General features: G+C 49.0%; 5 protein-coding genes across 5 annotated transcripts; 4 read left to right on the plus strand and 1 right to left on the minus strand.

Annotated features, from left to right (window-relative positions):
- Window positions 1–515: 515 nt before the first annotated feature.
- Window positions 516–1762, plus strand: het-6_26 (Heterokaryon incompatibility protein 6,OR allele; the record flags this gene model as incomplete). The annotated part of the gene is made up of 2 exons (XM_031151432.1): window positions 516–877; window positions 1009–1762. The coding sequence occupies 2 exons, from the start codon at window positions 516–518 to the stop codon at window positions 1760–1762; spliced, it is 1116 nt and encodes a 371-aa protein (XP_031004024.1).
- A 1024-nt stretch (window positions 1763–2786) lies between these two features.
- WSS1 (DNA-dependent metalloprotease) lies at window positions 2787–4163 on the plus strand (the record flags this gene model as incomplete). The annotated part of the gene is made up of 2 exons (XM_031151433.1): window positions 2787–2964; window positions 3013–4163. 2 exons carry the CDS (start codon window positions 2787–2789, stop codon window positions 4161–4163), a joined length of 1329 nt encoding a protein of 442 aa, XP_031004023.1.
- A 1904-nt stretch (window positions 4164–6067) lies between these two features.
- Window positions 6068–7685, plus strand: SPBC106.03 (UPF0744 protein; the record flags this gene model as incomplete). Its single annotated transcript, XM_031151434.1, has 3 exons — window positions 6068–6100; window positions 6187–6690; window positions 6747–7685. 3 exons carry the CDS (start codon window positions 6068–6070, stop codon window positions 7683–7685), a joined length of 1476 nt encoding a protein of 491 aa, XP_031004026.1.
- Window positions 7686–8555: 870 nt separating this feature from the next.
- On the minus strand, window positions 8556–9395 carry yth-1 (mRNA 3'-end-processing protein; the record flags this gene model as incomplete). The annotated part of the gene is made up of 2 exons (XM_031151435.1): window positions 8556–8974; window positions 9032–9395. The coding sequence occupies 2 exons, from the start codon at window positions 9393–9395 to the stop codon at window positions 8556–8558; spliced, it is 783 nt and encodes a 260-aa protein (XP_031004025.1).
- Window positions 9396–12771: 3376 nt separating this feature from the next.
- Window positions 12772–14094, plus strand: chiB1 (Endochitinase B1; the record flags this gene model as incomplete). Its single annotated transcript, XM_031151436.1, has 4 exons — window positions 12772–13008; window positions 13066–13297; window positions 13354–13922; window positions 14005–14094. 4 exons carry the CDS (start codon window positions 12772–12774, stop codon window positions 14092–14094), a joined length of 1128 nt encoding a protein of 375 aa, XP_031004014.1.
- Window positions 14095–14630: the final 536 nt, after the last annotated feature.

Genomic DNA, 14630 nt, shown 5'->3' on the forward strand with positions numbered 1-14630 from the left:
CAACACGATCTCCGTCGACCAAGAAGATGCTGTGGAAAAGGCAGATCAAATGGAAAAGATGGCAAGAATCTTTACTCAAGCGGAGAAAACATGTATTTGGCTCGGACCCGCCGCCGACGATAGCGACTTTGCGATGAAGTTCATTCGCTCTACAAACATGATTGATATTAGAGATTACATCGAGAGCAGCAATATACCCCCTTGGCCTGCCCTTCAAGATCTGTTTGCACGGACGTGGTGGAGCCGAATTGGAATCTTTGAGAGAGTGATCTGGAGCAAGAATGCTAAGAATGTGACTGTAAAGTGTGGTATGGAGGAGGTTAAACTGGAAGCTTTTTTAATCCTAGCCGGGAAGGAGGCCCTTCTACGCACTTTCATTGATTCTGGCCTATATGAGGACATTTATCAGAGACCATCCAAAATCGTGGACCGCTGGACCTTCATATCCCCGGAGACCCCTTACTTTGCCCTGGATAATATTTGGCATGGAATACAAGAGATAAGACATGTTAAAGATGCATCACGGAATCTATGGTTACATGACTCAATCCTTTAGCTCCACCATCCCACGAGATAAAATCTATGCAATACTAGGACGTTCTGGTGAAGCGAAACAGGCCATTCCAATAGACTACACCGGTGAGAAAGACGACTCGCAAATCTTTACAGAAGCTGCTGCATATATCTTATCGAGCAACACGGGTTTAGCAATGCTACAATTCACACAGATGAATGCAAACACTCTATATAAACCTTCATGGGTCCCAGACTTTGCAACCCAATCACTTCCTAGCAGGGATTTGATCGACTGCAATTACGGTGCTGACGGTGGATATTTGGCTTGGGAACGCTTGACTCCTGATAAAGTCTTCAAAGAGTATGCAGATTTACGACAACACATATCTCCAGTTCAGTCTTGTGCTGACTACTAGCTTTTGTTAGACACCTTTATCCTCACCCCGTGAAAAGCTTCCTCTCTTTCTGTGGCAAGAATTTACTTTATATCAGCTCACAATTGCACGGATACCGATCTGGTAGCGACATAAGAGGTGACAATTCAATGTTCGGGAAAGTCACTCGTGTTACATACGGCTCCGATGCAGAAGTCTCGGAAGACATGAAAGTCCTGAGTCTAGATGGTCTAATATTCGACAAGATTGAGTTCGTGGACCCAGCGCCAGATTTCAACGGCTCTCTCGTTCCAGGTTTGGAATGGATTGAGAGATTGGAGTTCGGGTCATCGGCCAGGGTATCACTTGTTAGACTACGAAAAGCTGCAACAAGACGGCAGTTAGTCGTAGCATCGCGAGATCGGGACCCCTATATAGATGAACCAGGTGGAAGCGACGAAGCTTTTGGACGCACACTCATCGCAGACCGCATTCCTCACTCAAACAAGCTCTATCCTCCATTCTCCTCACATATCGAAAACTTCAAGAGCTATCTATCAAAACCTCTATCCGAATTCTTACAAGCGCCAGTCAATATCCAAACCTATCCATATTCGATATTTGCAATGAAAGCATTCCAAAGAAGAGCTTTCATGATCACTGACAAGGGTTATATGGGCCTTGCGCCTAGTCATGCTCAAGTGGGAGATCTGGTGTGTATATTTCGGAAGGGCGACGTGCCGTTCATTCTGCGCCCAATAGGAGAGGGGTATCACGAGCTTGTCGGTGGTTGTTTTGTGCATGGAATTATGGATGAGAGTTTTGCTCAAAGAGCAGAAGTAGAGGAAGTAAAAGGCTTTCATATCAAATAGAAGATTATGCTATTTATTATATCTTCCAAAGGCAAAGTAGCCCCTCAAGGCGGCATGAACACCGCCAGAGCCAAACTATGTGGTGGACTTCAAGCTGCGTACTAGGAAGCCGGTGCCAGCTTCCTTTGGCCGTCTTTCTTCCAAGCAGAGTAAAGAGGAATTACATGCATATGATTAAAGTCAAAAAGCACAGTGTGTGGAAGAGGTTGATCCATGATACTTCGAAAACTGTGCATAGTCTGATGAGTGGAGACCCTGGAATACTGTTGCTTTCAGAGGTGTGAGATTCAGGGGCAAGAGAATAGCACATATAAATTCAAGCACTAATACAAGAACATGCGGTCTGCAAGCTCCCCCGGAGAAGCAAGTAATTGTACACATCACCTGGATGCTTCTGGGGCTACCTTAAATAGTGCAGCCAGGGCCGTTTTGCAGCTAAGAAATGCAAGACTTTGCTTCAGAGATAATTGCAAAGTAAGGAACGCTTAAATTAACAACTGGCAAGAATAAAGAAGCCGCAGTCGATATAGTACTGTAAAGCGCAAAATCTAACAAATGCTATGTGACTAAGTCAGGAAGCTGAGAGCGCAAATTCAAACCCCCGCAATGCTATTGTACTTGAGAAATGGAAGCAGCATAGTTATAAATAGGAGGATATGATATGAGTGGGTACAACACACTGCTCTTTGGCACAATTTATTGTTTGTGGTGTGGCAAGAGGAAACGTAGGTGGGTGGGGTTTCCGCAGACAAGGCAACATTTCGGACGCGTCCGCGTCTCCCTCGCCGCTTGATGACAATTCCAAAAGGTAACCACACCCACAACCCCAACCACAACCACAGTAAAAAACAGGGCGCCGGCGTCTCTGGGAACGTTCTGGAAGCACTTCTTGCTACACGCTCAATCGTTTGTCATCTCACGTTTGACGCAACTCCGCAACTTCAACACCACCTCCTTGCAGCACACGACCCCACTAGAACTTCAGTATCAAATTCTAGACAGCCTCGACCTCAACCTTGACAAGATGCCGGAAATCGACGCTCTCGTCTCCGAGTATTCGCATTTGAAGAAGTTCTCTCGTAGGGATGATGCTCTTCAGACGCTAAAGAAGATCGCGTCTCTGGTCAAGCCTATTATGAGGGCGCGGAACTGGAGGGTTGCTGTGTTGGCTGAATTCTATCCTGATGAGCAGAACCTGTTAGGTATAATGAGATCTCCCATAAGATGTGATACAATACTAACGCTCGCAGGTATTAATCAGAATAGAGGCCAGAAGATATGTCTCCGACTACGTTATCCAGGAGACAAGGACCAGTTCCTCCCACTAGAACATGTTGTCGACACTATGCTGCACGAGCTGGCACACAACGTAATCGGTCCTCACAATGCAGCCTTTCATGCGTTATGGGATCAACTAAGGAAGGAATACGACGCTTTGATGTCGAAAGGCTACACAGGCGAAGGGTTTTTGTCTGATGGGCATAAGTTGGGGGGCGCAGGTAGGATACCAATGACAGAAGCCCGACGAGTTGCGCGTGCAGCCGCGGAACGAAGACGCACCCTCACTGCAGGCTCAGGGCAAAAGCTTGGAGGCAGACCGGTTCTGGCGGGGACGGATATACGGAAAGTGATCGTTGATGCCATCGAACGACGGAGCACGGTTTTGAAAGGTTGCGGATCTGGAGAAGCTAGAGATGAGAAGGAAATCAAAGACATAGTAGACCAAGCTACGCAGAATGGGTTCAAGACCAAGGCTGAAGAGGACGCGGCAAATGAGCGTGCGATATCGCAGGCGATGTGGGAACTGGTCCAGGAAGATCAGAAGAAAGAATATGGCGATGATTACATTGCATCGACAGCAGAGAATCCCTCCGGCAATGGCGCAGGTCAAATTAGTCCGTCGAAACCTCTCAAAATGGAACCATCTTCTTCTACATCCCAGCCAAAACCTAGTTCTTCGAAAACTATCAAGACGGAATCATCTGCTTCTGCATCCCAGCCAAAACCCGGTCCTTCAAGACAACCCCCAAAACATGTCAGCCGTCTAGTCACCGAATCGACATCGAAGAAACCAAAGCCTGTCTCCAAGCCCGTCACCAAATCAATCGCCTCGATTCCAGCTCCAGCTCCAGCTCCAGATCCAGAACCCATCCTAACTGGCTGGACATGCAACGCCTGTACACTGCACAACCCTCTGAACTACCTATCTTGCGATGCATGTATGACCGAGCGCCCCCCCGAAGTAACGCAAAAGATAGCCGAATCCGAGCGCAAGAAGACCACAGCCACACATCCACCTAGCCTGAAGGCTCCTACATGGACCTGTAGGAAATGCACAACTGTCATGGAGGAGAAATGGTGGAGCTGTTCGACTTGTCTCACGGTGAAGGCTAGCTCTTGAGAGAAAGAATGTTTATGTTTATGTTTATGATACCATGATTTATTACGAGGATGGGAAAAGAGGCGTTGGGGTTTCAGGGCACATGGCATGCGAGGCGCATTATAGTTTGTTTCTAAAGGAGCTTAGGTGGGCATTCCAACTTCCAAGGATCTCCTAATAGTTCTGAATGTTCCACAATACAAGGAATAATAATTTTCTGCCAATATCTTAATTTTGTACCCAGATCTTCTCGTCATTCCCTCCACTCATCTCTTTTGTCTTCTATCACCATCAACAAGCCCTACTTTATCCTCGCATTCCTGAATCCATTTCATCAGTCAGCACAGTTGCTTGATTAGCACCTGCCCGCCCGGGGCCCACCCCGCAAAAACTACCCCGCACCCGCATACCCCGCTATCGCTGCGCGTTGTCAGTCAGTCTTTTCCGAGTACGAGAGTACTTGTACAAGTATTACTCCAATGACTTGACCCTGCATTTTTCATATGATTCCCACACCTCGTATCATCCTTCCCCCGCAATCTCAATTTCTATCCTTACCATAGATAACAACGATGAACAACTTTCCTCACCGCTGAAGTCAGAAGAGAAAGAACGGTAGAGCGACATGGTAACGTTTTGCCCCTGTTTTGGTTTGCGCTCTTTTCATTGGACACGGTAGGGAAATGCAACCCTGCATAATGGCATGAGATACTGCAGAACACCAGAATTCTACTGGTAGTCATAGCAAAGTACCATACACAGGAATGCAAATCTCTAGTATACTGTTTAGTACTATACCCTGCAGGGTGTTTCTAATTAGAATTGTAAGAATGAATAAGTAAACAGGAACTCCTAGAATAGCCATCCTTTTCTTTCACATGATACGAGTAAGGCTAAGCACACATACATCCCGTATGATTTCCTGTGCACAATTGTCCCCCCCCCCCACGAGCTACACAGTGCACAAGCTTAAATGCCGTGTGCTTTTAGAACTATTTGCTTTCTTCTTGGACACGCACGGGCTTCGAGCTAGATCCTTTATCTGGTCGATACGTGTGAGACAAATACTATGTTCTGATATTTAGTTGCGCAGGAAAATATATGTTTAGGTGCTCAGAAGCTGACTCGCATATCAGTCCGTTAGCACGAGCTTTGGTAGCTCTATGTCACTGAGGTTGATGGGAGGTGTTGTATAGTACTTATTAAAAAATATGGTAATTGTTGGCTTGAAGTAGTGGGATGTGCGGGACTTGGGACCGGGAAATAGAAATAGACAGAAAGTACATTGTTGATGCCTTCATATGGCGAACCTATTTAGATCTCAGGGATTGATGTTCTGAGCCAGCTGTGAATAATGCCATGAGATGGGTGAGGGTGGAGATCGAAGTCTTTCACAAGGGAGTAGGGTGACTTTATAGCAAGGAGCTTGGACAGTACGGACAGGAGGACGAGAGAATTGAAACGTGATTCTCAGCTTTAAAACGGTTTCTTGTGACTTCGCCATTTTAATAGCTGATGAGAATGTATAGATAGAACAAACAGAGGACAAGAAGGATAGAACATTTGAAGATACAACTTATGAGTGTAGTAGCAACAAAAGGGGTGGCCTGTAGGATGCTACATAACTTAAGTTGTGCTTCGTATCCCCATCAGAATACTCACAAAGAAGAAAGTTTACTTGAAAACGCAGATATTGTTGGTACACAGAAAAGTTGAAGGCATCTTTCAATTGTGGTGGTGTGACATACATTTTCAGCCAAGGATGCTCGCCTGAGGACCGGACCCTGGTTGGACGGCAAGGTACTGTAAGGGGCAAGGCAAGCTTCCCCGCTTCAACCCTCGGAACAAAACATCCATCATTTTACTCGAGTACAACCATCACCACTTCAAGCTTCATCTACCTAGGTACCTCTCTGTTGCCCGACATGTCTTCAGACGACCAAGCATTCCTCGATGTGGTACGTATACGTATATCCTTCCATCCCTGCAATCAATCACCCAAGAGACCAGGAACAAAAAGCTAACTAACCACCCTCCCCCACAGCTCTCCTCAGTCCCCAACGACATCAAACGCTACTCCTCCAACGTCGCCGACTATGTAGATCAACAGCTCAACCACGTTTCCAACGCCATCCGCGAACTAGCCGCCAGCCTCCCAGATCCCACGCGCTCAAAGCCGCCTCCGCCGCCTCCAAAACCCTTGCTCGCCCCAGCTTCAACCCTCTCCAGCATCCAGAGCTGGGTACTGCGCAATAGGCTCCTTACCACCGTGCTAGTAATAGTAGCCGGAGGTGCAACATACTATGTTATCAAGGGAAGCACCAGTCGGCGCAAGAAGCGTCGCGCGAAGCGCGCTGGCACCGGTGCGAGATTGGAGGTAGTGGTGCTTGCTGGCTCGCCATCTGAGCCTATGACCCGCTCTATTGCGCTGGATTTGGAAAGAAGGGGCTTCATTGTGTATATTGTGTGTAATACGATTGAGGAGGAGGTATTGGTTCAAAATGAGAGTAGGCCGGACATCAAGCCGTTGATGATTGATATTGTTGATGTAAGTTCTCTTTCTCTCCATGTATGATAGAGAGTGCTGTGCTAATTGGTATATAGACACAACGTGCAAAACAGGCGATAGAACGCTTCACCAACTACCTCCAGCATCCACACACCCCTGTCCCAGGCACAAGGCCGCACCATCTGACCTTCCGCTCCCTCCTGCTCATTCCATCAAACACCTACCCCTCCGCGCCAATCGCCGCCTTATTCCCCGCCACGCTCTCCGACCTACTCAACACACGCCTCCTCACACCCATCTTAACACTGCAAACATTCCTCCCGCTCCTACAATCCCTCCCACTCTCTCACCCTCACCACACCTCCACCTCCACCTCCACTTCAACCTCCAGCCTGGCAGCCACCAAACCATCAGTTCTAGTCCTAACACCCAATATAATACCCAGCCTAAACCCCGCCTTCCACCTCCCCGAATCCTCTATAACCGCCGCGCTAACCTCCTTCACGCAGACCCTCGGCGCCGAACTCTCACCCCTAAGTATCCCAGTCACGCACCTCCAACTCGGGACCTTCGACTTCTCCTCCTTCGCCCCCCACGCTCACTCCCGGCACGCGACGAGTCCGCTCGCCCAAACTCTTAGCTGGGACGACGCCGCTCGCGCAGCCTATGCGCAGGATTTTACGAATGCGGGATCTGCTGGGCTGGGCAGGAGCGGGAAGGGGAGTAGTTTGCGGGTCCTGAACGATGCGGTGTTTGACGCTATGGTGAGTGGTAGCGGTGGCGTGAGGCGCGTTGGCATGGGGAGTTCGCTGTATGGGTTTGTGGGGACTTGGGTGCCGCGGGGATTGGTGGGGTGGATGACGAGTGTTAGAGGCAGAGGGACGGGCGTAAGGGAGAGTGGGGCCGGGATTGTGAGGAAGGTGATTGAGGAGAAGGGGAAGGGGTTGGAAGAGAGTGAGTATATCAGTGTTCATAACGAGGAGGGACAGTATGTGGGTGGGGATAAGGGCGTTGACGAGGTGTCGAATGAATGAATAGGGGGCTGAGAAGCAGAAGCGAGGACTTGCAACCTGTTGTAGAGGCTAAGTTGAAGCATCTTGATTGCGTGCGAAAACTATTAGGAATTTGAAGAGGTTTTATATAAGGATAGGTAATGTTAAGGAGTTCAGAGGCTTTTATTAGGATTCGGAATATAGAGCATAGGGAATCTCTAATAGCGGAACCACATTCCACTTCAGATAGGATAGCTATCATCACCACTCACAACACAACCTCTTAATCGTGTCTTCCGTGGCATATTCCCTTTCTTTCATCTAACCTAATTCCTGCGTCCCGAGCCGCCCGGGTAATCCGCAGACGTTGTAAGACGGGGCCAGGGCCAGGTAGCTCGCATCGCTCCTCTTTACATCGGGATCGGGAGATCATAAACGTGTCTAGTATTACACGAGCCGGAATATCATTTGCTGGAAAAGGATTGAGATCATCCATCAATCAATCCGATATCGGCTGCTTGCTCAAGAGCCCCCCTTTTCTATTTCGTAAATCGTGGAGACTATTTTGTGATTTCGCCCGGCATGCTGGTTTCGGCTTTGTACCACACACCGATGGCTGTACGAGCTAGCTAGCACCCTTCTCGTACCGTACTTGTAATGTTTGTATGGCTAAATTCGGAATGGAGAGGCGTTAAAACTCCACTTCCGTTCGATGCGATGAGCCGCGGGCTTTTTTTTGCAAGGCAAGGAAGAATATTATGTCGCGAGGACAAGCATGCGAAGGGTGTAGAAAAACGGGTTCAGATCGTTGCGTGTACCCCCCTCGTTACCCCGAGTTCTCTCCCATGCTTCCCGTGCTGTCGCTTATCTGTGTGCTGCATGTTGAATCAAAGTCGGGACTTCTCCGAGGGTTCAATAATGACCCCGGCCTCGTTGTCTCCTCTGATCACCCTGGCCACGGCCCCTGCCGTATCCACCACCGCCGTGCCATCGGCCTCTTCCTCTCCCGCCGCCTTCACCGCCTCCGTTTTTCTCGTGTTCCCTCTCATGTTCTCTCTCAGCATTCTCCCTTAGTAGTCTTTGTTCCTCTGCTATCTCCTCTGGATCTCTCTCTACCCTTATAGTCGGTTTTGGTAGATCAGTGGGCCAGCGTGGATGCGCTTTCTTACAGTTCTTGCCGTCAGGGCAGAAGCCCGCTAGGTAGAATTCGCATAGGGTCTTGCGGACGTGCTTCTTGGAACAATTGGGTCCTAAAGGACAGAACCCCTTTTCGTAGTGGGGACAGGGTGGGAGCTTGGAGGAGGGGTCGATATGTAGGTAGAGACATTCATCTTTTGATCACGTAGTTAGCATAAACACTGGACAATTCGGGAGCGAGCAACACGTACCTCCATTAGAGCAGTATCCATTCCGTACAAAGAAATTGCACTCTGGCATCTTCCTCAGGTTGTATTCGTGCAAAAACTCACAACTCTCCCCTTTCTTACATAAAGCCCTAAGCCAATGCTTGCATACCATATTACTGAAATTCGACTGGTTGCCCGTGCTTGGATGCTTGTCTGGACAAGATGGGCCCAAGGGGCAGTGCCCCTGGAGGTAAGCTTTGCATGTTGGACGGTTTGGAGAGAGACCGTGGCGGTAGGTTTGGAAGAGGAAGGGCGTGAAGGTGAAGGTGTATTGGGGAGCTTGATGCTCGAGGATCTGACGCGACAGGTCTTTCGGCCCCGGGCCTTGTGAGAGAACGGTCGTCATAGCGTGCTACAGGACGGGGATGGCTGCGATTCTAGGAAATCGTCTCGCTGCGGGTGAGATTCTAGCAAAACCACAGCTTCAGTTCCGTCCAAGCCTGTGAAGGGGAAGCCAGTTGCGTGGCAACAGCTTGCTAAAGAAAGACCCGCCGGATGGTTCACGTTCCGATGTATTTTATGCCAGCGTAAGGGATATATCTTCTGCAACTGCAAGATTGTGGCGATTGTTCGTGACGTGCCAGATGACACCAATAGACCAGACCAGACTATCTATCAGCGAAGACGAGGCGTCGGAAGGGTGAGGCAAAGTAAGACGAGATAATGCAAGGCAACAGTCACGATCTTCTGTATTAGCCGGTGTGGTGGTGGTGGTGGTGGTGTTGGTGTTGTGGCTAAATAGAGCTAAGGTAGTAGTAGTAGGTAGGTACATGAAGTAAATAATCAAGTTGACGCTGCAGCTTCGGCTTCGGTTCCTGGCCAAGGATGCAGATTCGGAGTGGAAGTCCTGCCGAATCACGTGGAATTATACTTTTCGTGATTTTTAGTTTATTAATTAAACATAAACCCAATCCGACCTAGTGATCTGACTTATCAAATCACAAATATCACATGAGATTCTGCATAATCAGACATTATAATAAAGCTGTCGCTATAATACAAGTAGTATACTAAGAGCTGTACCTCGAGTAGTAATAAATCTTTTTTCATTGTGATAGACGAGTCTCATTCTTATAACCTCATTGGCGTTATGAAAAGACGCTAAAGCTAATCAGTAATCGTATACTCGTATTGGCTTTTAATTTTGTAAATTCAACTAAAACTTAATTCAATATGACATATAATCGCTCATCCATACCACCACCACCTGGTACTGCTTTTTCTTCCCCTCATTTCTTCACCGCTCCCCAACGGTTGTCTTTCTCTCTCTCTACCCTTTTCTACCCAAGTAATTCGTGGATTACGTAAATAATACCTCCTTTATTACATCCACATTCGGGACAACCGACAGATGTGTAGCGTCTTGCGTAGTACAGTAACTACTCCACTGGCAAATTTCTTATTCAGTATAGCACCAACGGTGCGGACGTATGGCCGTGCCCCCTCGGAGTTAGCACATGTGAGCCAGCAGATGACCGTAAGAATGCGGTTCCGACAGCATGGGATGGGCCAGCAGCTCTATCTGATCTCTATCTCTATCCAAGCATAATCTCTTGCATTGCAGCCTTCTGCAGTGTAGTGCAGTGCAGTGCAGTGCCGTGCCGTGCAGTTGCAGTGTAAGCAGCATCCACAAGAAAAAGGCTGGTTTTTTTTAAGGAGTAGCATGGCTACTCGTGAGATGTGACTGCTAGATATGGCATGGTCGATTATCGTCTGCCGGTGGACGGCTCTCAAATCTGGTGTCACATCTGTTCCATGGTTCTGTTTGTGGGATTTATCCCCTGCTCAAATCGCCAGAGTTTGGTAACGCTATCGGATATCCCACGCCCTGATGGTAGGGGTGCCAAAAGCCTTCATCATAAATCTATACAGTACCTCGTATTTACATCCAGCACTTTGATTTGGACAGTATGGCTCGCCTCGTCAAACCCCTTTCTGGCCCCCTTTTTATGCTTTTAACCCCTCCTTGCCTCCTCGAGCCTTCAACTGTCCATCCCATCCCATCCCATTCCTGCGGCCACCCGTGGTTTTGCCGTCTCCCATCAGGCCAAACACATCCGATGGTTGATGAATGAGCAGTCTGATGCGAGTCATTAGCTGGTAGGATATAGTAAGATACTTTTAGTTCAAGTTGGATCGAGATGCACGTCAATTGCATGGCTGGCGGTTGCGGTCAGACACGAGCACTTGGCTGTTTCTCTGCAGTAGATAAGTATACGCTACGAAGTACGGAGTACACTGCGACTCCACATCGACCGCGGGGTCTGTCTGTGATACCGTGGCACGCCCACTTTCCTTGCCTTCTGTTCAGACTAGTGACTGACTGACTAGGCCCCCCTCGGCCCTAGCCCAGCCAAGTCTACCACCTTTGCCAGCTGTCACGTCTGACAGAAGACCTTCCAGAAATTCCAAATCTGCATCTCCGGTTCTCCACACCCAAGTAACTTATCTACCTACCATAAGTACCTCACAGGCTGGCAGATGGTAGATGGCAGATGGCAGATGGCAGGTAGCAGATGGCAGGTAGCACCTAGCAGCCAGCAGCCTACCTGGGGCCGGGCTGGGCTGGGCTGCTAGACGCATTATGGGCCATGTGCTACCTGTCACTCATCCATGGCGTCGATGCCATGATGGCTACCGATCCGCTATACTCCTGTACGTCCGAACATCATTCGTTATCACCTCGAGCCAGCGCTTGTTCTCACTCCAAAATGTCGAGATGCGGTCCGGTGCCGCAAACCATGAAGATCGGCCTTACTTGTTACTCTTTAGCTCCCTTGGAAAGCCATGGCTGCCGCTGCCCTCTCTGCTTTATTAGCCGAGAGCCACCACCATTTTCACTGCACTGCATGAACATGAACAATGCTGCTAGTGATGCATCTTTTCCCTGAGTAAATAATCCCGAGAACTTCACTACCTCGACGCCACATCTTCACCAACCCCTCACTTAGCACGCCGCTCTAGCCCAGCCCGCTGTCTCCGTGGGTGCTGTACATGGCTTTAGCAGCTTTCCGTTCCACGTCAATCCAGCAACTGAGGGGACGAAACGAAGTGGCATTCTAGAATAGTGCTGTTCAACTGCTTCATGTTGATGCTTGCTTGCCTGCACTCCACTGCCAACCCAGAATCAAGGCTTAGTCAAGGGATATTATACATTATACGTATGCACATCTGTAAACAGGGGAGAATGGGGTAAATTCGGACTCGCACCGTTGGTTCTTGAGGCTTGTGGGATCTCAGAGGCCCCCACACACACCTCAATACTCATGCCCCGTTATACTCCCTGATGCCAATGAATGTTGCCACACCTCAGCAGCCTTGCCGGGATCTGCACGCTCATTGTCGGTCATCATTATGAAGCGTGATATGATCATTGATCGATCGTCGTTGGTTTTTCTGATATAACCCCTAGGCCAGCCCCTTTCGCGGTCGGTGCACTGATGCTGCGTTGGTTGTTTTCCTTCTGTTAATCTGTTCACTGCTGTTTTCGGTGCACTGCGTTTAGCTCTGCCGGAGAAGTCAACGTCCTGTCTCTACCTGATCTTGGAGAAAGAGCATTACTGCAGGAACTAGCTCACTACCTAGTCAGGAAGTATCGTCAAAGAACATGAAAATACACATTCACTTGTTCTCCATTTCAAAACTTAAACACACTTACGAAAAGTTTCTTAGAATAGCACATTGGGGTTTGCTTTCTGTCTTCTTTTTCCTCATCCTTCAAGATGGCAGAGTATTACGGTCCCATTCCTCCGCCCATGCCATTTGGTTCAAGACCTGAACTCCGAAGGCCATCGCAACCGTCACTGGATGCCAGCATTTCGGATCTCACCCGGAAGAACGCGGTATACTTCCCCAACTACAGAGTATACCGAGGAGAGACGCCCGCAACACTGAATTACAACTACATCAGTCACGTCTTCTACGCCTTTGCCCACGTCTCTCCGGATGGTGGCGTGTTCGTAGGTTGTCTTCCACATATGGCTCTTTTTCAAATATCTGACAACCAACATCCACAGCTAAGCGACGAATGGGCCGATGCACAAATGCCCGTTGACGGCGCTACTGGATGCCTTGGGGCATTCATGCGATTGAAGCAGCAGCACGAATATCTCAAGGTGATTCTGTCTATTGGTGGGGGTGCCGCAAGCCAGAATTTCGCAGCAGTGGCATCTAGCGCTGTAACTAGAGACAACTTCGGGCAGTCTGCTAAGAATCTGGTTGAAGCTTCCGGATTTGACGGAATCGACAGTGAGTCATAACAATGCCAGCTCTAATTACACCATCACATCTAAAATCCGTTACAGTCGACTGGGAACACCCCTCAAATCCCGAACAGGGACAAAACTTCCTGGAGCTCCTCGCCACAATAAGAATACATTTGCCAGAGCAACGATACCTCCTCAGCGCAGCCCTCCCAGCGGGTCAATGGGCGCTGCAAAATATCGACCTCTACAAAGCCCAACGCTACCTAGACCTAATAAACCTCATGGCCTACGACTTCACCGGTTCCTGGTCCCAAACAGCCGGACACCATGCACAACTCTTCCCAGGTACGCCCGACGAGCCTTCAGGCTCTGCGGCCGTTGATTATGTCCTCTCGAAAGGCTTTCCAGCCGCGAAGATCTTACTCGGTGTCCCGGTCTACGGGCGCTCGTTTCTTGGCGCCGCGGGCCCGGGATATCCTTTTACTGGGCATGGCGGCGAAGAGGGGACGTTTGAGTATAAACGCCTACCGCGGCAGAACGCCGAGGAGATTGTCAACACGCGTGTTGTGGCTGCGTTTTGCACGGGTGGCGATGGCGGGTTTGTGACGTATGATAACCCGGAGACGGTGAAGATGAAGGCGGGGTATTGTAGGGAGAAGGGACTTGGTGTATGTTTAATTCTACCTCCTCTTGGTGTAGGGTGTATAGGACGACGATGTATGGATGAGATGCTGATGTTGTGTGACACAGGGATTATTCTATTGGACCGGCACAGCAGACATGCCACCCGGGCCGCGGAGCCTGATATCGGCTGGTTTCAAAGCACTGCATGGCTCCTAAGCCGCAATAAGCCAGCCCCCTTTACGAACATTGATTCATTGTACTTGTACGACTCGAACACGGGAAAGGCCGATTGATCGATGGCTCTACCTCCCTCACTCTTGCATTGGGAACCGGATTGCATAACTTACATTGCATTGCATTGCATTGCGTTGCGTTGCGTTGAGTTGCGTTTGCATATACAGGACGGTAATGTGGTGATTGCATTGGGAAACGGACCGGAACCAACATCCGTACATACGAGGTAACGATGTTAATGAGGCACGACGATACGACGTTGACGTTGAAATAACTCTAAAAAGCAATTTCGGTTCCCAGATCTAAATGTGAGACATATCGTGCTTGCTGCATGGCATGGTACGGCCGGCCTTGCTGTACAGTAATAAACGATACACTTTCGCGTCAAATCATAGTGCGCGGCGTTGCTATTGGAGGCTGGGTGACCCACACTCACTACCACCTTGCCTTGACCGGAAGAGGAAAGCTGAGTGTTTTAAGCAAAATGTTCTGTATTACTCATGCTTATTCACTTTGAT

This window comes from Lachnellula hyalina, assembly GCF_007821495.1.
Source record: "Lachnellula hyalina strain CBS 185.66 chromosome Unknown contig00102, whole genome shotgun sequence".
In the NCBI taxonomy this organism is placed as follows: domain Eukaryota; kingdom Fungi; phylum Ascomycota; class Leotiomycetes; order Helotiales; family Lachnaceae; genus Lachnellula; species Lachnellula hyalina.